Genomic DNA, 24127 nt, shown 5'->3' on the forward strand with positions numbered 1-24127 from the left:
ATGATGATGATGATGATGATGATGATGATAATGATGATGATGATGATGATGATGATGACAAACATCAAATTTTACATAGTGTCCAGTCACCGAGTGAGATAGTATGTCACTACCTACCAGAGGTTCGACGAAGTTCGGACACTCAGACAGAGGACAGACAGACAGACAACAAAGCCTACCTATAAGAGTTCCGTTTTTCCTTTTGAGGTACGGAACCCTAAAAAAATGAGATCAAAGGCGTCGGAGTACTGTCTTTCCTTATACTGTGGTCCAGTGATATACTTTCGAGACAACACAAAAATATTCAAGGTTGCGTTACCCGAGTACTATACACTTATACGGTCTACATAAATATGTAATACACCATGTACGTTACACAATGGCTCCACACTACACCTGCATTGTTACGAACGAAGCCCAGAGGCCGTGGGTAAAGCTCCCATGGACCACAAACTAGGAACAATCGCCTGTTACCCGACTGCAGTAGATATGTAGGTTCACATGAGATTGTGTAACGTGCAATACAATTATTGTATTCGCAAACAGACAATATGATTTATCATTAGTTTAGCTGTTAGTTTACCCAAAGGATCTATTAGCTTTTCAGGTTTCCACAGAGAAACAAGGAACCCTTATATAAGTAGTTTCGTCCAATCCGTCTCGCCGTCTATCCGTCTGGTATATTGAAATTTAGATTAAGAAAAAAAGATTTTTCAGCGTAGGTACTTCCTGAACATGAAAAGTGAGAGTCAAAAAATGAAGGAGTAACACCTCGCTAAATAGGTATTTTAAGATCATTATAAGGTTTCTAAGACAGTTTTTGAAAAAACGACAGGCCCGAGCGAATACGCTGATTTCTTAAAAGTTCTGCAAATCGAGCGAAGCGAGCGCGAAAAATCTCTAACAGAAACTAGTGCGCGAGCGCGAATGACGTGCGGGTATGCGGGGCGCCCCCCGCCTCATACCCCGATTGACATCTCAACCTGTCGCGGACTGTATGTACTAATTGTACACTTTTTGATCGTCAATTCTTGGATTTGTAAGAGGATATAGTCAGACACACAGAGATATAGAAAGAGAAAAAAAGCTGTGATAGCCTAGTGGTTAGGTCCGCCTTCTAATCAGGGTTCTATCCCGGGCACGCACCTCTAACTTTTCGGAGCCATGTGCGTTTTAAGTAATTAAATATCACTTGCTTTAACGGTGAAGGAAAACATCGTGAGGAAACCTGCAATCTGCATGCCTGAGAATTCTCCATAATGTTCTCAAAAGTGTGTGAAGTCTACCAATCCGCACATGGCCAGCGTGGTAGACTATGGCCAAAACCCTTCTTACTCTGAGAAGAGACCCGTGCTCTGTAGTGAGCCGGCGATGGGTTGATCATGATGATAGTCAGAGAGAACTGATATGATAATGTACTAAAACTAAACTACTGAACTGTTGTGTAATGAAACTAAAGCTACGAGGGTTCTACAAGAAACTTGTCTACTAGACGTCTATCGGTTGACGAGGACGACTGAATTTTTGCTCCAATTAGATGGATGTAATAATGTGCGTATTGCGTCATTAGCGACGCGACAGGGGTGAGACTGCGTGGATGGAGGCGACGCGTTCCAAACAATGCTTCTATAGCAAACATTGCATGCGCTCATTTGTCATTCATATTGTTTTACTTTTAACTGCTTGCAAAATTACGGGGCTACTGCTCATAACCTTGTTTATCATCATCATCATCATGATCAACCCATGACCAGCTCACTACAGAGCACGGGTCTCCTCTCGAAATGAGATGGGTTTTGGCCATAGTCTACCACGCTGGCCAAGTGCGGATTGGTAGCCTTTACACACCTTTGAGAATATTATGGAGAACTCTCAGGGATCCAGGTTTCCTAGCGATGTTTTCCTTCATCGTTAAAGCAAATGATATCATAACTCTGAAAAGTTAGAGGTGCGTGCCCAGGATCGAACCCCCGACCTCCGACTAGGGAGCTGACTTTTATAATAACATGGTTATTAATGTGATAGCATGATTATAACAGAAAATTGCTATTTTATTCAAGTATTTGGTATTTTGAGAATGTAGTAGTTAAGTACTTGTTCATCGAAGCATAGATACATATTAGTATTATTTCAAATTATTGAACATAATTAGTATTATGTATTGTAATTTTATTTATGTAAAAAGGGTTTATTGAATCGAAAAAAAATAAAAGGCTTTTCTAAAATGAAATCTTTTATCTAAATCACTAAAACAATTCTACAAACTATGTATCAAAAAAGTTATATACATTAGCGTAAAAATATTAATACCATCGAGTATTTTCGCCTTAATTCACCTAATCGATAATAAATAGATATACTTAAAAACCTAGGGGCCCTAGGGCCTAGTCTGCGTCGCTTTTGTATTTGTAGAACCTTCTTCTCCGAGTATTTGAACATTTCTCACCTGTTTCCTCGGCGGCGCTGCGGTCGTGAGCTCAGTAGCTGGTGCTGGAGTGGGCACAAAGTCAGGGCTGATGGCTAGCAGAAGCATCTTCAGGAGCAAAGCTTCCCTCACCTCAACGGGAAGATATTCTGGTATATTTTCCTCGATGTGGTTGGAAGCGGAACTCTGCGAGTCGTAAGGTCGGGTATATCTTCGCCGAGGGACATACCTCTGACTCTCATACTGGTCGTCATATTGCACTTGGTTCGAATAAACGTCCTGCCTATACTGTGGTTCGTATCTGTAATCGTAACGGTCATCGTCTTGATAATGGCGGGGCTGGTAAGGATCGCGACGGTACGACACCGGCTGATACGGCGGCCCGGGCATCAGCTGATCCATCAAATTTTGCAAACGATTCTGTCTTAGTATCAAAATATGAAGCAAGCGCTTAAAATCTCTTGTACTTACAGGAGCTGAGATAGATTGCATGTCGTTGACTGGTTCGTATCTCTGGAACAGAGTCTGACTTCGGTAGGGGTTGACGTATCTCGCTTCGTAACCTTGAATCGGTACACCTCTCTCGTCTACTGGTATCTGAACGATTCTCGTAACCGGTCTCAACTCGTACGGAACCGCTGACGCTTCAGAAGCTTTCGGTTGAGAATGTTCTTTTACGTACTGAGGGTCCAGTACTTTGTCTTGGTATTCGTAGTGGAGAAAGGGCCGCTGGTTACCTATAGGAATGGCTGATCCAGGGTTGTCTCTCAAGTATTCTTGCGTTCGGAACTGAATAGTCGAAGGTCGGCGGTACACTGGCGGATCATATACCCTTTCTTCCACGGGTCTGTGAGCTGGTATATGAATTACTGGCACTGGATTGGTCGTCACTACATTTTCATGCTCAAAAACACGTCCTGTACTAGCTTCTATTGTCGTTTCCTGATCTTCCAGTTGGGCATCTTGGTATTGCTGTTGTATTTTCTGTCTCGCTGCTAGTAAAGAGTGTAAGGGTATAAGCCTCGGTCGTGAAGTTGTCGTAGTAAACAAAGGACGCAACGTTCCATGCGACAGATGGCTTCCATACACATCAGTTGAATCATCTCCCATAGACTGCTGAAGACTTACCATATGGTGATTAGAACTAGTTCCGGCTAGTTGACGTCGAATACCATTAGATTTATTAATATCAGGTTCTTTTTCATTGTTATGTTCATACACAGGTTTTAACGTTTGTGGTGTTGCGGTAGTCGTCTGCTTTGTAACTAGATCGTCTTTCACTGTCACCGGCACTGATTTTGTTGATTGCACTCGGATTTTCATTATGTCTTCTTTTCGATAAAGGTTTTGGGAACTTGATGTGGTTTCTTCGAGCTTTTCGGTTGACGTTTCGATCGACGACCGGATAGAACTTGGTCTGCGCCGTGGTATCGCTTGTATCACTGTTCCCCTGGTAGTAACACTGCCTCTCGTTGGATACACTACAGTTGCAAGAGGTCTCCTGGTCGTTGACGATACAGTTTTATTGACTCTCACAACCATAGTCGGCGTAGTTGGCGTGGTATTCGTTGTGACTGGAACAGGTGTACTGTCACCAGAGGACGTGTAAGTAACGCGTTTGATTTCTCCATCATCATCGAGGTATCCAAAAGTTCCTTTGACATTTCCTAAAACATCTCGGCTCTCTATTTTAAACGTTCCATCATTGGCTTCGTAGCCAATGGTGTACGATCCATCTTCGTTCAGTCGGCGGATCTGTTTAACTATCTCAGTTTTGGTTGGGTCTCCTGTTTCACTGGCCTTGAGGATCTCTTTGGTTGAGTTGGTGGAATCAGCTGGTGGTTCAGTGGTCGTGGCATTGTTAGTCGAGCTGGTGAGTTCTGCAGTCGCCGCGATGGTGATGCAAGCGAGGAGTATGAGCAGGTTCATCTCGGTAGGAGGCCGGCAGCCGCATGACGGAGCTAAGGCGTGGGCCTCACTCACCACTCCTCTATATAAAATATCGCCCCACTTGCGTCCCAGCGTGCGAACGCCTTACGCAAACAACGCTATTGTTGTCACTTCATTATCTGAAACGGAAAATCTTTTTTCTATGCATCCACTTGCGTGTAAGATCCCAATTGTTTAATTGTCCATTCATATAACATGCGAGCGGCGTGCGTTCTGGTCACACATTGGTTACAGCTAAACGTCTGAGTTCGGTAGTTGCTCCGGGAATCTTTGCCACCTTACAGTCTTCCTCTCACCACTATAAGAATTGTATTAACAAGTAGATCAAGGTAAGGGCAATTAGTTTTCATATGGGTTAACGTTAATAGTCAAATGTTAGGGATAATTATTTAAAAACCTACGAAAAAACCTTGTTTGACAATTTTGATTTTTGGTAAATCACAGTTAACGTTTGAAAAATAAATGTATGTAGGTAATATAGTTTTGTCATGTCATGTATGGCATTTCCGGACTCTACTATCAGTTCGGAGAGCACATATTCTACTGAGAAAAGCCTGCGAAAAAAAGCCTCTTTATAAAACCGAAATATTACAATAGGTACCTATGTTCATAATAATATACAATAAGTAAATTAGTAATGTACCTAACTGGTTAATTACTGGACCAGTTCAGATTGTTAAAGTTTCCAACAACACCTTTTCTGAAGGATTTTAACAGTGAACCGTTAAATCAAGTGATATTTAATTGCTTAAAAAACACATAACTCTGAAAAGTTAGAATTGTGTGTTCGGGATCGAACCCCCGGCCTCACGTATAAAAGACGTCTTAACCACTGGGCTATAATAAATAAATAATAAATAATCTTTATTTCACAGACATCAAGGCCCACAATATTATGTTAGTAACCATCTTAATCTATGTTAGTAACTATATTATAATATAATGTATGTTAGTAAGAAACTTATTCTATGTTAGTTAATATAATTAATAAACTTATTAACTAATGCAGACATCCAGTGCGCCTTGAGAGCGCTGTCCTGTCTGTCTGCTATCACCTTCAGGATAATGTTAGGACTTCTCTCCAACCTACTTTTAATTGAGGCGATCCTTTTCCGTATGATTGCGAAGAAGCCGTCTACACAGTTATCCGCAAACATACCGGACGCGCTACAGTACCGAGGCAGTCCCAACATTATTCTGAAGATGTTATTATACTGGACTCGGAGGGCGTTTATAGATTTTTGGGTATAGTCAACCCACAGACTGCACGTGTAGAAGCTCTGACAAAAGGATTTGAACAAAGTGACCTTAACTTCTTTTGTGCAACGAGCAAATCTGCGAGCTATCATATTCCCTCTAACCGCCAACGCCCTCCGTTCCCTATCAATGTCACAATTATCTTTCATGTCTGCTGTAACCACATGACCCAGGTATGTGAACTTGGGCACCCTAACCAGCTCTGCACCGTTATGACGTTCCTTATATCAATATTTCATCATCATGATCAACCCATTGCCGGCTCACTACAGAGCACGGGTCTTCTCTCAGAGTGAGAAGGGTTTTAGCCATAGTCTACCACGCTGACCATGTGCGGATTGGTAGACTTCACACACCTTTGAGAACATTTTGGAGAACTCTCAGGCATGCAGGTTTCCTCGCGATGTTTTCCTTCACCGTTAAAGCAAGTGATATTCAATCAATCAAAACGCACATAACTCCGAAAAATTAGAGGTGCGTGCCCGGTCTCGAACCCCCCCACCTCCAATTAGAAGGCGGACGTCCTAACCACTAGGCTATCACAGCTTATATCAATATTTCATAAGTTGTCCATTTTATCTATTTACACAATGGTTAAGAGCATGCTCTGCTATTAAATATTTTTCACACGGTTTACCATTCAATGTCGGCGTTAATTACGATAAAGAGTGGAAGTCAAAGTGGATTTGGTTTCCAAGGTTCCGATACCTAAAATGGGCTTAGATTGTAGGGGGATTGCGACTTGCAACCACTAACTACGTTTAGGGTTTTAACTTAATTAGATTATCCATATCTGTACATTTAATCGCTTAGTTTTATACAAAAATTGCTCATAATTTTGATGTATTTACAAAACTTAATTATCAAACAAGAGTGTATAGGCATCTTCTAGGTAAACGTCCCATCTTAGGCCACATCATCACTTTCCATCAGGTGTGAGTGTGGTCAAGCGTTTTTATTTTTTTTTAATTTAGATACAAGTTAGCCCTTGACTGCAATCTCACCTGATGGTAAGTGATGATGCAGTCTAAGATGATAGCGGGCTAACCTGGAAGGGATATGGCAGTTTTTATTAAACCCGTACCCCTTTGGTTTCTACACGGCATCGTACCGGAACGCTAAATCGCTTGGCGGCACGGCTTTGCCGGTAGGGTGGTAACTAGCCACGGCCGAAGCCTCCCACCAGACCAGACCAGAAATTTAGAAATTATAAAATTCCAAACCCCTGCCAGGAATCGAACCCGGGACCTCCCACTAATAAGACCACAGCGCTCACGACTGCGCCAGGGAGGTCGTCAATTTGCCTATAATGAATAAAAAAAACCTAAACCAGACTTAAATTATTACTACCCTCACTACCCATAATATGTTTGTTGGTTTGTCCTTCAATCACGTCGCAACGATGCAACGGATAGACGTGATTTTTGTATGGGTATAGTTAAAGACTTAGCAAGTGACATAGGCTACTGTTTATCCCGGGAAATCAAAGAGTTCCCACGGGATTTTGAAAACCTAAATCTACGCGGATAAGTCGTGGACATCTGCGGTAGAATGACAGCTACAATGTCACTATCCCAATCACCTCTGATTGGTTGACGCTCGCTCACTATTGGCTACAATGCATTGTTGCAACAAGAATACCATAAATTCAGCCAATCTTAACAATTGCGATTGTAATGATGATTGATGCAGGTTTTACAAAATCGCCCAGATGGCGTTGCTTTGAAAATACTGCCCCGCCGAGCTGAATTCTTCTGGCAGTCTCCTTGTCTAAGTTGTTTCTACCGAATTTCCGGGTACTTATAGTACGATCGAGATGGCAATCGGGGTGGGAACGCCCCGCACACCCACACACCCCCCGCACACCCCCCGCACTAACCCGGTGCAGGATAGCGCGGGTGTGCAGTGTGCACGGCGTTCCCCCGCCTCATACCCCGACTGCCATCTCGAGTCTCGACCTGTCATGCACTATAGTATTAGGTGAGGTATAATATTAGGTTAGTTTTTAGGAAACTTGTAACTGCCTTTCTGCAACACAGGTTTTTTCTTAGTGCAGAGGGTAGGAAACTCGTTCTCTTACCTATAATTTTAGTATAATAGTGGGGCCGATTCTCTTGTGCACAATCTCTAAACTAAACTAGGATTAAGACGTCTAAATCTAGTGCTATCCTTTTCGGCAAGCAACATTTTGACAGGGATAGCAATAGATTTAGACGTGTCATTTTAGTTTAGTTTAGAGATTGTGTACAAGAGAATCGGCCCCATTAGATATTATATATTAAGTCCTTAGTTTTTAAAAAACTTGTAACTGCCTTCTGCAATACAGGGTTTTCCTAGTGCAGAGGGCAGAAAACTTGTTTCTTGTGTCTAAATTCTAAATTCTAAATTCAAAATAAATTATTCTTATTCTTATTATTCTTATTCTTATAGTTATTTTCTTAAAAGACAACAAGTAAGCTTGATTGCCACCTGGCGTTAGTAACTGGAACTATTTAACTAACAAGGCAACAATATGAAAGTTTTACCTCAGGTATTATGATCGTGAGTATGTTGTGCACGCCACTACGGTACAGTATATAATTAGCTTCAAGTTTAACGATACGTCCGATAGTCTGCGCCACTGTACATACAATCTGTGTAGATACGCCAGGCGTCACGAATGTTGGCACAGTGTACAGAGGTCAGTTATTGTGCAGGTACGTGTATCCTAAATAGTACGCGGCAGGTCGAGATGGCAATAGAGGTGGGGACGCCCCGCAGACCCGTACAGGCCCCTCTACCTAATACCCCAATTGCCATCTCGACTTGTCGCGTACTTTACCTTCAAAAGCATTTAGGCTAGGTATAGGAGTCTTCTAGGCAAGCGCCTCCAACCTAGACCTCATCATTGCTTTTTAGAATCAAGAAAGCTGTTTCTAGAAAGTTTCTAGCTAAGTTAGATCATCATCATCATTATCATTATCAACCGATAGACGTCCACAGCTGGACATAGGTTTCTTATAAGATCAACACGCCTCGGTCTTACGCCGCGCCGCCTGTATCCAGCGGCTGTCCACCTACGGGACTTTTTTTTTTAATTTATAGACTAGCGCTTGGCTGCAATCAGACCTGTAGATCAATTTCGTAAAACCTGTATCAATCATTACTACAATCTCGATTGTTGTGATTGGCTGAATTTGTGGTAGGTATTCTTGTTGCAACAATGCATTGTAGTCAATAGTGAGCAAGCATCAACCAATCGGAGGTGATTGCGATCTTGGCATTGTAGCTGTCATTCTACCGCTATCGAGGAGCTGGTCTCAAGTGATGATGCAGCCTAGATGGAGCTCCATCTAGGCTGCCTAGAAGATGCCTATTCACTCTTATATTATACTAGCTTATGCTCGCGACTTCATCCGCGTGGACTACACAAATTTCAAACCCCTATTTCACCCCCTTAGAGGTTGAATTTTCCAAAATCCTTTCTTAGCGGACGCCTACGTCATAATAGCCATATGCATGCCAAATTTCAGCCCGATCCGTCCAGTAGTTTGAGCTGTGCGTTGATAGATCAGCCAGTCAGTCAGTCAGTCAGTCAGTCAGTCACCTTTTCCTTTTATATATTTTTTTCCAAAATCCTTTCTTAGCGGACGCCTATGTAATAATAGCTATCTGCATGCCAAATTTCAGCCCGATCCGTCCAGTAGTTTGAGCTGTGCGTTGATAGATCAGTCAGTCAGTCAGTCAGTCACCTTTTCCTTTTATATATTTAGATTATAATTGGTGGGGAAAACTGACTTTTTCCAATACTGCGCTTTCCGGCGCGAGGTCGCCATTCTAGCACATTGGGACCCCAATGTCTATCAGTTTCTCGACTTGTGCTCTACTTATTGCCCCTTCAGCTTCGTAACCCGTTGAGCTAAGTAGACATTTTTATGTAACTACTATACTACACATTATTTAATCGGTCACGGCCTAGAAATTACAATTAGCTTGAGCACCTTCCGCATTCCACGATAGTTTACGGGCTGATGATAATCACCTACTTGGCTAATTAATACATAACTTAGCGTAATAATATGTAATCGCTGCATAATCATTAAAAGAACTCGTCCATATTTACCTATCCCTAAAGAAACGTGAGCTTCTTTTCAGACTCAGTGTGTAACACTGAATAATAGCTCCGAGGTTGGTTGGTTCTACATTGCTGCTTCACTGGGTGGTATTAAAATATTTTTCGAAGAAACCCTTCAATGGATTATAAAATGAGCTCGGTGGCTATCGTTCAGTGTTAGACACTGAGTTAGCAAATCCTACGAGTGTCCCAAACGTGCACTTTAGTTTTAAGTTCACAACTATTATCTTTCAAATTCTACAATTGCCAGTCAAAAAGTCACTGATTTCTACTAATACAAGTACGCTAGTAGACCTGCGATTGCCGATTGAAGAGGGTTTTATTTTTGCCATTTTGGCGCTGATAGCAGCAGGAAACGTCAAGTGAGCGTACTCGGAACTAAATGTTAGTGGCATCTAACAACAACGCCGTCAAAATCAGTTAAACGGATAAGCCGTGAAAAGTTGACTGACTGACAAACTTTCACATTTATAATATTAACTAGCTGATGCCCGCGACTTCGTCCGCGGAAAAAATTAAGTTTTCTAAAACTCCCATGGGAACTCTCTTTGATTTTCCGCGATAAAAAGTAGCATATGTCACTCTCCAGATCTTTATCTATATGCATAAAATCACGTCAATCCGTTGCACCGTTGCGACGTGATTGAAGGACAAACCAACAAATAAACACATTTTCGCATTTATAATAAGCGTACCTACTACTTCCAGGATGGATTTTTGTTAGAGTGTTCGTTCGTTCGTTACCTTATACGTTTGCACAACGTTCACTCGATTGATTTGAAACTTTTTACTTTTGAATATTTTTAAAGACCTTAATTAAATCCACACGGATGAAGTCGCAGGCATCATTAAAAAAAAATTCAGGCAGAGGCTTTTTAATCATTTTTAAGAATGACTAAATAAGTTACAAAAACACATTTTTTTAATAAAAATATAATTTATTACAAACAAAATATTACAAAAAGTTGGTATTGCATTTTACAAAAAAAAAACGTCCAACCCCAGAACGTCGTGGACTTCGTACAAAGATGGTTCGCAATCAATAATAAAATTAAGTCTTATGCTAAGTATTACTTTAAGGTACTGAGACACAGCTATGTACACTCGCGGCCACCACCACCGCCGCCGCAGTCCATGGAACTAGATCACTCCACTTCACTCCTCGACCGATATTTTACACTTGTACATTAACTATGGCTATACGGACTCAGTCGATCGATAGTTCTTTATCTAGCTCAGGTATTACACTAAACTCCTCAAAGCTGGATGCCGTGCCCTCTCAGGAACGCGTCAATTTGACCCGACGAGGGGTTCTCCCCTCGAGGCACGTAGTAGTACTGCTGCGCCTGCGCTGGAGCGACCGCTCGTTGCGGGGTCTGCGCCTGAGCAAGCGCCAGTCTTTGGGCCTGAGCTCTCGCCGCCGCCCTGTCTCTCTGCAGTTGACTCTGCTGAAGTTGCTGCTGTTGAGCGAACAACTGCGCAGAGCTTTGGAACTGCGACTCAGCCTGCTGCCTTTGGTAAACCTCCTGAGGATTGTTCTGCTGTCTGTATGCAGGAGCATTGGCAGGAATCTGCGGGGAGGGGATGAAGGGTCTCTGTTGTTGCTGGGGCTGAGCGACATATGGCTGAAGTCTTTGGTTGAGATTGAGTTCACCCTTAGTTTGAGGTAGAGATTGGAATAGCTGAGTATCGTATGCACCGCTTGAAGGATCATAGACTAGTTCAGTCGAGTATAGAGGATTGCTAGAAGGAGCGGGGGCGTTCGTGCTCTTAGAGGCAGTGTTGTACGAGGCGGGTGTAGTAGGACCTTGATTGTCGCGATGGAATTTCGCGAATTCTGCGGCGAAATCAATTTGTCCAGGTCTGTTCGAGGGAAGTGCAGGGGCTGGAGAGGGATTGTATTGGGGTTCAGGGCTGTATTGGGGTTCAGGGCTGTATTGAATTTGGGGTTTGGGAGTGACTTGGATGATTTGTTGTGGCCGGAAGGTAGTCGCTGGGGGCAGAGCTCGGGCGGTAGTGAGAGGGACAGGGCGTGGAGTGATGGCTATTTGTTGAGGTTGGTAGGCCGGTCTCGGGGCAGGCCTGACGGGCTGTGGTCGTTGCACGACGCGCTGTCTGATGTGCTGCAGGGGTTCTTCTTCGGGTTCTTCATCAGCGTCCCTAAAATCGTTTTGGAAGTAGGTAGTCGCTGGTCGTGCTGTGGTGGGTCTGATCACTGGTCTCGTTGGGTAGTTAGGTTCAGGGTCGTCTCTCTCCGCTGAGTCTATCGCTGGGGAGTCTGGTTCCTCGTCTTCGTTGGGTCTGTTGGGGTCGCAAGGGTTGCCGGACACGTAAGTGAATTCTCGTTTGTTGCCGTCGGGGTCGACGTAGCCGTATTTACCGCGCACTACGCAGTCGGTGCCTCGGGTTTCTTCTTTAAAAGAGCCGTCCGCTGCTTCGTAGCCAAAAGTAAAGCTGCCGTCATCATTTACCTGAAATGAGATTAAAATTATATGAATACGATTTGTTATATTCTGATGAAACTTAATGTACCTATCCATAATGCTTCAAGAGTATTTTCATTGGGACCATGAAATACACTTGTCTTCAGCTTACACAAGAATCTCTGGAACTTTTCCTAAACAAACTTAGCGGCTTACATTGCTTTCCAAGTCTGGAGTATAGGAATTAAGTGAACGAAGTCAAGAGTTAGTGTATCAGAAAATCACTCCAAATAGCGCATGTCCGCTGCAGAAACGGGTTGTGTTCTGAGGAGGCTGAAGACCGTTTGGTGGTACGCTCTTGGAAAGGGCTGTATAAGGTCACTAGATGCACCCGTAGCGCCTTCGACCGCTAGTCTACGGTCCACTTACCGTCAAGTGCCAATCTACAATTTTGGGTGAGCTGGTAAAAGAACTCACCTTGTTGTAGTTTCTGATGGTCTGCACGGGCGGCTGCTTGGGGCCCTCCTGCGTGGGCTGGTGCTGCTTGAGGCGGGGCTGCGGGGCGCGATGGATCGCTCGCGGCTGGTACTCCTCATCACTCACCTTGTTGTAGTTTCTGATGGTCTGCACGGACGGCTGCTTGGGGCCCTCCTGCGTGGGCTGGTGCTGCTTGAGGCGGGGCTGCGGGGCGCGATGGATCGCTCGCAGCTGGTACTCCTCATCACTCACCTTGTTGTAGTTTCTGATGGTTTGCACGGGCGGCTGCTTGGGGCCCTCCTGCGTGGGCTGGTGGTGCTTGAGGCGGGGCTGCGGGGCGCGATGGATCGCTCGCAGCTGGTACTCCTCATCACTCACCTTGTTGTAGTTTCTGATGGTCTGCACGGGCGGCTGCTTGGGGCCCTCCTGCGTGGGCTGGTGCTGCTTGAGGCGGGGCTGCGGGGCGCGATGGATCGCTCGCAGCTGGTACTCCTCATCACTCACCTTGTTGTAGTTTCTGATGGTTTGCACGGGCGGCTGCTTGGGGCCCTCCTGCGTGGGCTGGTGGTGCTTGAGGCGGGGCTGCGGGGCGCGATGGATCGCTCGCAGCTGGTACTCCTCATCACTCACCTTGTTGTAGTTTCTGATGGTCTGCACGGGCGGCTGCTTGGGGCCCTCCTGCGTGGGCTGGTGCTGCTTGAGGCGGGGCTGCGGGGCGCGATGGATCGCTCGCAGCTGGTACTCCTCATCACTCACCTTGTTGTAGTTTCTGATGGTTTGCACGGGCGGCTGCTTGGGGCCCTCCTGCGTGGGCTGGTGGTGCTTGAGGCGGGGCTGCGGGGCGCGATGGATCGCTCGCAGCTGGTACTCCTCATCACTCACCTTGTTGTAGTTTCTGATGGTCTGCACGGGCGGCTGCTTGGGGCCCTCCTGCGTGGGCTGGTGCTGCTTGAGGCGGGGCTGCGGGGCGCGATGGATCGCTCGCGGCTGGTACTCCTCATACTCACCTTGTTGTAGTTTCTGATGGTCTGCACGGGCGGCTGCTTGGGGCCCTCCTGCGTGGGCTGGTGCTGCTTGAGGCGGGGCTGCGGGGCGCGATGGATCGCTCGCGGCTGGTACTCCTCATCGGCGCGGTCTTGCGCTTGGTAGATGCCCCCATACGCGTCTGGCGCGACTAGTACCACCTGAAATTTATACGAAAACTTTGTAAGATTATTGTTTCACTATTTCAAATTGGGCGCAGCTTTGTAAGCTTGGAGTTTCTACTGAAATAGTATTTTGGAATTATGCTTTTGTTCTAAATTCATTGATATGGGCAACATTGCATATGGTAATGAGTTTCATACCGAATCCAATTTCTCGTAAACTGAATTAAAATTAAAATAAATCCCCACTTCAGTAGGTATTAGGTAAGTTGCCCAAAAAATCTTTATTTTAGTACATTTCAAACAGGTTTAAATTAACCCAGATTCGCTACCAGTTTTACATTAGCCATTTGACATGGACATGGACAGGCCACTAGTTTTTTCTCTGTCTGACCTTTAGGGAATGAATTCATTAAGTTTACCTGTCCCCCTCTCTCCTGCGCCTGTGGTTCGTAGTCGTAATCGTCCACGGGCTGCTGGACGCGAGGCCGATGCCTCGCAGCCATCCCTGTCGCTAGCACCAGACATAGCACCTGAAAGACAGAGATAAGACTATTAACTAAGTGAAACTGAAGAGGCCTGAATACCTGAATGAGGTAATTAGTGATGCAGAATACCTATCCACTAAAACTTCTCACCCTCAAATATGCTGGATCTTCTAAAAATGGGATCTCTTGACGGAGTAAGATAAGCTGGTCCCGGGGAAAAGTAATGACCTAGTGCGATTTACTCCAACTCCAAGCATATCTCTGTGACTGATGACAAAACTTTTTAGAAAAACACGTTTTGCTCTTTAAAAAAATATTTTTAAAGAACCAAACGCTTTAATTGCTGACATTGCATGAAGGTTCACCACTAATACAGCTGACTCTTAAGTTTCCGCTTCCGCTTAGCCCAAATTGATGAAATTTGGTGCAGACATAGCTCGCGTTCTGGAGACGGACATGGGCTTCCCGGAATATTAAGAATTCCCATGGGATCAAAAGGATAAGTAAAAAAACTGTTATGGCTAAAAAAAAAAAATTGCTTTAGAATGTACAGGTAAAGCCCTTTCATATGATACTTGGTATAGTAATGGTACGTTGAAAGTTGAAAATCAGTAACCTTATGATAAATGCGAAAGTGTGTTTGTCTGTTGGTTTGTTGGTTTGTCCTTCAATCACGTCGCAACGAATCAATGGGTATAGTTAAAGACCTGGAGGGTAACATAGGCTACTTTGTATCCCGGAGTTCCCGCAGAATTTTTAAAAACCTAATTCCACGCGAACGGAGTCGCGGGCATCAGCTAGTAAATACATAAGTACCAGTCTTCTACCAGTATAATATGTTGACATTTTGTCCACAAAATGTACAAGGCTTAGGTATCAGTATCTATCTACCCTTATTATAAATGCGAAAGTGTATTTGTTTATTGGTTTATTGGTTTGTTGGTTTGTCCTTCAATCACGTCGCAACGGTGCAACGGTTTGACGTGATTTTTTGCATGGGTATAGATAAAGACCTGCAGAGTGACATAGGAAAATCGAAGAGTTCCCACGGGATTTTTAACAAACCTAATTCCACGCGGACGAAGTCGCAGGCAGCAGCTAGTATAACATAATTATTTACTTACTAAAACAGATATTACAAAGGCTACACCTGTTAGCTGTTGTTGACGGCCATCGCCCTGAACTTTACAGCTCTACATTGTAAATGAGACCCACTTGAGGTCATTGTAGACTTAAATAATAAACCAGTAGATGTCCTCCATTTTATCAGCATAATAAAGCATTGCCTGCATTGCATAGCCTAGCCGTGATAGCCTAGCGCATAGGGGTGCAACTCTAGAACATTAAAAAATCGCAAATTGAAAATCGCTTGTGGTGCCATCTAAGCGCGAGCACGGCTAAACAAATAGAGAACAGTTTACAAAAGACGTCAATAGATGGCGGGCACATTGGTGTAATTTTAATGACATTAATAAATTATAACCAAGTTTTCATCCAGTTTTCATGTTTTCGTGTGCTGTAGTAAATATTTATATTTCTGTTAAATTTATCTGACCCTGCTTTAATAACAGGACTCTGTAGTCTGTATTTCCTTTCACCACCTCGATAACTATATTCTAAGGATTGATTTAGTGACTCGATTCATGCCTGAACGATTGACCACGGCTACGGATTCCGGACTTGTTTTTGCTTTGTGAAATGATTTTTCTGTGAATATATTTGTGCAGAAAAATGCCACGGAGATCTCGATGTGTGTCTGGATGTGACTAATTCGGTAAGTATAAAATCAGCTTACTCGTAATCTAACTCAAAATTACTTCAATGAGTCAAACTCTATGCACCATTAAGGCACCATTAGCACATTAGGTATTTTATCATGATACTAGGTATATAGTTCCTACGATTTCGTCCGCTCGAAAAAACTATTTTAGAAATCCCGCGAGAAGTCCAATTTTCCGGGATAAATGTGGCCTACAAGTTACAACCGTCTGATGCAAGCTATCTCTGTACCAAACAGATGATGACCACCACTTTGTCTACGTGGATTTAGGGTTTTTGGGAATCCCATGGGAACTGTTTGAGTTTTCCGTGACAAAAGAAGCCTATGTCCTTACCTGGATGCAAGTTATCTCTGTACTAACTTTCATCATAAACGGTTACACAAATTTACTGTAAAAAGCTAGCATACAGACAGGTTGACACACTTTTGCATTTATCATATTGCTATGGATTATTAACTACTAATTCTGTAATTTTTTTGTTTTGTAATTAAGTGTACTTACAACATTTGTTTTGAACTTTATTGACTAAGTTATTTTTATATTATAGGTATCAGCTATCAACTAATTAAGTACAATAAGTAAGTATAGACTAATGCATATTTTATGTTATTACTTTTTCAGATGTTTGCATGGCTTTCCAAAACCTGGCTGGCTCTTTGAAACCATTTAAACAATGAAAAGAGATAGTAGGACAACATTTAGAAAGCAAGACTGATAATGAAATAATATATAGTTACGAATTATCAAATTTGCAATCACCAGTTTGAAGATCGTTGAAATACACCAGTTGTGGTAGTAATATGAAAGTTATGAAAAGTAAATAACCAAAAATTTTGGATTTGAGCGTTACCTATTTCACAATCTCGTGGGTCTTGAATTTGGGTATGTATTTTATGTACCTAGTTACGAATTTATGAAAATAAAATATTTTACAAAACCTTAAAACCTTTTTATTTCTATAGTGTTTTATAATTTAGTATCTTAAAGAGTCAGTCTTGTAATATATATTTTTAAACATGTTTTAAACAAACGTTAATGGAATTATTGATATTTTTTTAAAACATGTTCAAAAATATAAAATATTCTAGTAAAGTACATTTAAATAGCATTTAAATTTTCGCGCTCTCGCACGCCTAGCGCGCTTTTAGTGCCCTCTAGATGTGAGCACACGCGTAACTTTGAAAAAGAAATCTAGAGTCGCACATCTATCTCTAGTATATAGTAGATAATCTATGGCCTAGCGGCTACCTACATAGACAAACGACAAACTAACATACTACTCCGCCTGGACAGAGGTAAACTTAGGAAGGTGGTGGGACTCATAACAGGGCATAGCCCACTAAACAAACACCTTTTCGTTATAGGTGTCACCGACAGTCCTCTGTGCAGGGCCTGCATGGAGGTCGATGAAACACCGACGCACGTGGTCCTGGAGTGCACGGGCGTAGCAGATCAACGCGAGCGCCATTTAGGATCCCCGACCTCACTCCATGAAGCCCTCGGCAACCTGGGCGGTCTATTTGGCTTCTGGAGCGAGCTTGGATGGCTGGAGTGAAGACTTCGGCGGGGAGGGGCGATGCACGCACAACAGACGGAAACGTTTAAGTGCGGAAACCAGCCCAGAGCGAAGAAGAAGAAGAAGAAGAAGCCTAGCGGTTAAGGCGTCAGCCTCCTAATCAGCCCCCGATTGTATAAGAAAAACGTATTCGTTGTCGGGGTCGTGACACTAGGGCTCTGCCTGACAATCAGCGCTGCAGTAGTCAAATACTGCAGCATCATGCTGAGGCAGGAGCCTTTTCAGCTCAAACAAGACATCATCTTTCTTTTTAGTACTGTCGAGCTCGTAGTTCTAAGTTTACCTACGTAGTTTTAATTTTTTTTAATTTGACACATTTGATTTTCTTTATTTTTCGTTTTTTTCTTGTTTTGTGAGCTGAATAAACTTTTATTTATTTATTTTATTTATTTATTTATCCATCGTTATCGGAATCGTCAAAAAATTCTGCCTCTTAATTGGTTGATTCGGTGTTTTCATTTTTTCACAGCTAATCAAAGGGCAAAATTTGTTGACGATTACGATAATGATGAAAACGTAATTCTTACACAATTGGGGGGCAGGAGGCCGGGGGAGTGAGAGTTCTCCAAAGGTATATGAAATCTGCCAATTGGCACTTGACCAGCGTGGTAGACTATGGTCAAAACCCTTCTCTGAGAGGAGACCCGTGCTCTGTAGTGAGCCGGCGATTAGTTGATTTTACCCGACTGTAGCAAAAGGAAGGTTATGTTACTTGACTGCCAGTTGAACCCTAGAATCTTGGAAAATTGATTAAATATTTACTTAGGTACTAGCTGATGCCTGCGACTTCGTCCGCGTGGGATTAGGTTTTTAAAAATCCCGTGGAACTCTTAGATTTTCCGGGATAAAAAGTAGCCTATGTCACTCTTCAGGTCTTTATCTATACCCATGCGAAAAATCACGTCAATCCATTGCACGGTTGCGACGTGATTGAAGGACAAGCAAACACACTGTCGCATTTATAATAAGTATAAGGGGACTGAATTACGCCCAAGCCACAATAATTTTCTTGAGAAAGAGTCCAATTTCAAAGTAACTAGGTTATACAGTAGGTACCTACCTATAATATAAGATTTCAAGACATGAAATACAATATTATGATTGTGTTCATTGGAACTGAAACGCGAGTTCTACGCCCTTTCTACTGTCAACCGGTTCCAGTCAAGGTTATTTTTACTGAATGGATTTACACATTCATTTTCTTAACTAAATAATACAAAAGAACTTAGCCTGCCTCTTTTCGGTAGATTTGTTACGTATAGGTAGTGCATAAAGGAGCCTATCAAAAAATTTACATGAATAAAACCGACTCAACTACGCAGCACAAAATTGATCGATATTGCAAGCATGCAAGCTAAATAATTGATTATGACGACGACGAACGAAGTCAAAATTTTTGCTCAAAATATAACCCGTATAGTAAAAATAATTGCAATCGATTTTGTTACTGGTTCTGAACAAATTTCAGGTTTTAAAAGTTAAAATCAATTCATTTTAATTATATACTATTATTAGGTAGGACTCATTTTCTATTCTGTTCTCTAACAAGAATATGTTCTGCTCATCTAAAACAGATAAAAAGATGAAGTACATCTGAACAAACAATCTCATCTCATCTCATGATCATGAATTGTTAATGAGGCAAAGTTGAAGGCTAAGGTCATGGTGACATCATGGTGGTGTCACCTCAGTTCAATAACCTGTCCACTGCAACTGACTTTCAATCAAGTTCAATGTAAGTAAATTAGCTATATTTAACTAAGTTTATATAACTTAATTTAAATATATAATAGGAAGAGGTGACTGACTGACTGACTGATCTATCAACGCACAGCTCAAAACTACTGGACGGATCGGGCTGAAATTTTGCATGCAGCTCTATTATAACGTAGGCATCCGCTAAGAAAGGATTTTTGAAAATTCAAAAACTATGATTCATAAAAATAAATAAAAATCTGTTTTAGAATCTACAGGTGAAGTTCTTTCATATGATACCCCACTTCATATAGTTATCTTACTTTGAAAATTGAAAATACTAATTATTAGTTGATGACCACAATTTAAATATTTTTGTGTGATGAACCACAAATTCACGGTTTTCAGATAACTCCCCTTATGTCTGCTTTAAGACCTACTTACCTGCCAAATTTCATTAACAGACAGACAACAAACAGACAGAGAACAAAGTGATCCTATAAGGGTTCCGTTTTTCCTTTTGGAACCCTAAAAATCATACCCTCGCAAGGTTGCCGACTGCTAATTCCGTGTGAATTTCGCACTATAACATAATGTAAAAAGTATTTGCCAATATAAACTAGGTACGTACGTCGTATATAAAAACCTAATTAGCCAGTTGGGTAATTCAATAGACGCGAGCGCAACATGTCTACACATTACCACACGTGAACCGTTTGGTCTTCGTGTCATCTCATGTGAATGGTGCAAATTATGAGCGGGTTAATTATAATTATGACACAATTAATGCTTAATTCGCGCCACTTTGCGGGTGAGATCTATAGAACGCACTCTGACTTAGCATAGACTTAAGAATGAGTTAAAACAAGACATAGCTATATTTCTCACATAAATCTGCCTCGTTTTAACTCAATCTTAAGTCTGAGCAAAGTCAAAGTTCGCTCCATAGATCTCAGCCTGAAACTGATCACACATTTGTTAGAACACGCGTAGGTTCCGCACGTACCACACCACATACTAAAATTACCAATAATAAAAATCGCTACCCCTATTATAAATCATGTAGTCCCGTTGTCCCCGTTAGCCGTATCCCCGTTAACGGGGACATCGGGATTTGAATAAAATTATTAAAAATTTATCCCGTTGCCCCCGTTGTCTATTCCGTTTAACGGGGACATCGGGATTTGAATAAAATTAAATACTTTCGCATTTATAATAGGGGTATTTATAATAGTGTGTTTGTTTGTTTGTTGGTATGTCCTTCAGTCACGTCGCGTCGTAACGGAGCAACGGATCGACGAGATTTTTGCATGAGTATTGTTTGAGACCTGGAAAGTGACATAGGCTACTTTTTATCTCGGAAATCAAAGAGTTCCCACGTGATTTTTTTTAACCTAAATCCACGCGTACGAAGTCACGGTGTAAGTAAGTAATAATTATTTAGTGTTATCACTTTCGAAATAAAGATTAAGCTAACCAAGGCATTGTATAAAAGATTAAAGTCGTATAAAATATAATAATAGAAAAGAAAATCCGGTTGCTATACTTAAAATGTAATTACAAAATACGCTCGCATACCGACCCAGATACTGTATAAGCTCTATTACTTCATACGACTACGATATGAACGATCTATTTACTTCTCTCTTTATATATTTTTTAGTGTTTTACCTACACTTCAAAGAAATTTCTAAATAATTTTAAATACATATCAAAAAGTGCGGACCGGCAGGAATCGATTCCGCGTCTCCTGGGATCGCACCCGACGCTCTGACCACTAAGCTACGGCTCGCTCGCTGCCAGTGACGAAATTTGTGATATGAATGTTCACTCTTTTTTTTTTTTTATTCAGATACAAGTTAGCCCGTGACTGCAATCTCACCTGATGGTAAGGGATGATGCAGTCTAAGATGATAGCGGGCTAACCTGGAAGGGATATGGCAGTTTTTATTAAACCCGTACCCCTTTGGTTTCTACACGGCATCGTACCGGAACGCTAAATCGCTTGGCGGCACGGCTTTGCCGGTACTGAACTACTTACTCGGTACTGAAGCGACTGTTTATACCATCTAGTTAGCGACACTTTTGCAGTTATCGAAACTGTTTTCTACTGTACTTAGTAGTGAGTGAACATACATTTCACAAATTTTGTCACTGGCAGCAAGCGAGCCGTAGCTTAGTGGTCAGAGCGTCGAGCGCGATCCCAGGAGACGCGGGATCGATTCCTCATCATCATCATGTTACTATATGTTTTCGAATTGAATGTCAAACGTTTTTGAATTTCGAATGTTATTTGAAAACATTTTCGAATTAAATTTCAAATGTTTTTTGAAAACATGTTTTTGATTAGTTGGTGCCTCAAAATAATTAATGTCCATTGAGATTTTGTCTGTTATTTGTATGGGATTACGTAACAGAGAGAGCCCTGTACTAACTTCTTTCCGTGGATGGAGTTTATCTATCGACAATAGTACTCGTTCGGGATCAAACCCCTGACCCCCCGACTAGGAAGTCGATGTCTTAACCACTGAGTAGCACCGCTTTTTACTGGTATGCACTAGGATAGCTGATACAATTAAATCGTGTCGTATCAACATAGTGTCTTAATCGTATCATGTAAAAGCATGAAATGATATAACATTAGGGCGACTAGGCCTCGGGGAAAAGTGAGACAAGTAGCGCAAAAAAATTACCCTTACGTAACAAGATCGGCAGGCGGCTTTCATTGCGCTGCAGGTAGGTGCGGACAGACAAACTGATTTAATCGTTTTATTAGGGTTCCGTACCTCAAAAGGAAAAACGGATTGGATCGGATTATAGGATCACTTTGTTGTCTGTCTGTCTGTCAAGAAACCTACAGGAAGTGAGTGACTATATCAAGTGGGGTATCATATGAGAGGTCTTCACCTGTACATTCTAAAATTTTTATTTATTTTTATGCAACATAGTTTTTGAAATATTGTGCAAAATGTCGAAAAAATACGACTGTAGTACGGAACCCTCATTGCGCGAGCCTGACTCGCACTTGGCCGGTTTTTTGTTCTACTGTAGATAAAATAAAGTTCAAGCGACACTTTCTTCTGTCGGATTTCATACGTAGGTAATCAAAATATCGTATGCGGTCTACGTATCTTATCACAAACGTCTTTTGCGCAGCTATGCGGTATTGGCCTCACGCGTCTTTTTGTGATTGACAAGCGGGGTGATTCGCTAACTCAGTTTCTAACAATGATGACTGAATGATTGGCACGGAGCTCATTTTTTAATCCGTTGAAGGTTTTCTACGAAAAAATTTTTTGATATCACCCAGTGAAGCAGCAATGTAGAACTTAATCAACCTCGGTGTCTATCATTTAGTGTTAGACACTGAGTTAGAGAATCACCTAGAGGTCTCTACTACTAAGTACTTTTAAGTTTTACAAATTCACTCTAATCGCTAACTTTGCAGTCGTAAGTAACGTTACAAATGGAATTATGCAATAATACTTAATTAAATTGTTACTTGATTTGTGTAAGTACTCAATTGATTTCAATCAGGCATTGATTGTAAAACTAGTCTTTCACAATTTTATGGATTTAATAATTTAATCACACACGTTATGTAGTTATATTTTTTAAGTCGGTATGTGCTTTTTTTTTTTTATTCAAATACAAGTTAGCCCCTGACTGCAATCTCACCTGATGGTAAGTGATGATGCAGTCCAAGATGATAGCGGGCTAACCTGGAAGGGATATGGCAGTTTTTATTAAACCCATACACCTTTGGTTTCTACACGGCATCGTACCGGAACGCTAAATCGCTTGGCGGCACGGCTTTGCCGGTGGTAACTAGCCACGGCCGAGGCCTCCCACCAGACCAGACAAATGCTTGTCATACTAATATAATAAAGCAAATATAATTACATTGCAATTTGACTTTGCAATTGTGGATTGTAAGGTCTACATCTCCTGAGGATGCTCTGGTGTCGGGGCGAAACGTGCGTCGACTGTGTTTGCGTGGTGGTGGTGCGTATTGCTTGTTTAGTGGCTGCTTTTTCCTGCATGGTTAGCAGTGGGAGGGCGGACGGTGCATGTCGCATGTGCACCATTCAGATTTTATCTGTTTCAGCGGATTATAGCAAATTAACCTTTTTTTTGTGCCGTTTGCCGTGGAGACCCTGGGGCCATGGAGTCTTAGTGCTAAAAATTTTTTTACGAGACATTTCACCGCGATTAATAGCCTCAACTGGTGACAGAAGGGCTGGCTCATTTTTTGCGGAACGGATCAGCCTGGCTGTCCAGCGCGGAAATGCAGCCAGTATTCTTGGCACCATTCCACGCGGTCATGATTTATATAGTAATTAGATAAGGCTAGCTTTAAGTTTTATTGTATTAAAAAAAAAAAAAAAAAAAAAAAATTAAGCTTTTAGTTTATTGTATATCATGGATTTCCGCAAGGTAACGCCTGCTTCTATACAACGAGTAGAACTTAAACATGAGGTTATTCAAGGGGTGGGCCAACAAATTCCTGAAAGGCCAACAACGCATTGGCGGTTCCTCTGGTGCTGCAAATGTTCATGGGCGGCGGTAATCATTTGCTATCATTTTATCATTTATTATTCATGCATTCCAATATTGATTTTATAAATTATTAACAATAATTATAATTACAATATTTAAACCCCGTTTAGGCACAGCAATTTTAGTAGGGAGACGGCGTTTATTAATCGTCAAGTAGATACCTAGTCATTAATTTTGTAATATGCTTCTTTGGTTAGGAATGCTATATTATTCTCAATTTTTTTGATATGGTCTGG

General features: G+C 42.0%; 2 protein-coding genes across 2 annotated transcripts in view; both read right to left on the bottom strand.

Moving 5' to 3' along the window:
* Positions 1 to 2377: 2377 nt before the first annotated feature.
* LOC117984601 (uncharacterized) lies at positions 2378 to 4354 on the bottom strand. The gene has a single exon (XM_034971223.2). The coding sequence runs from the start codon at positions 4352 to 4354 to the stop codon at positions 2378 to 2380; it is 1977 nt and encodes a 658-aa protein (XP_034827114.1).
* Positions 4355 to 10669: 6315 nt separating this feature from the next.
* Positions 10670 to 24127, bottom strand: part of LOC117984415 (uncharacterized) — a 47481-nt gene continuing 34023 nt past the window's right edge. The window contains exons 2-4 of the mRNA XM_034971035.2: positions 14214 to 14324; positions 13654 to 13830; positions 10670 to 12217 (exon numbers count right to left, since the gene is read on the bottom strand). Coding sequence (XP_034826926.1) covers positions 11003 to 12217; positions 13654 to 13830; positions 14214 to 14324 — 1503 coding nt within the window. The 3' untranslated portion in view covers positions 10670 to 11002. The remainder of the gene's footprint in view (positions 12218 to 13653; positions 13831 to 14213; positions 14325 to 24127) is intronic.

Source organism: Maniola hyperantus, chromosome 8 (assembly GCF_902806685.2).
Source record: "Maniola hyperantus chromosome 8, iAphHyp1.2, whole genome shotgun sequence".
In the NCBI taxonomy this organism is placed as follows: Eukaryota; Metazoa; Arthropoda; class Insecta; order Lepidoptera; family Nymphalidae; genus Maniola; species Maniola hyperantus.

What these genes read in the sequence shown, in the direction of transcription:
- LOC117984601 (XM_034971223.2), bottom strand. Translation starts at nt 4,354, where the DNA reads ATGAACCTGCTCATACTCCTCGCTTGCATCACCATCGCGGCGACTGCA.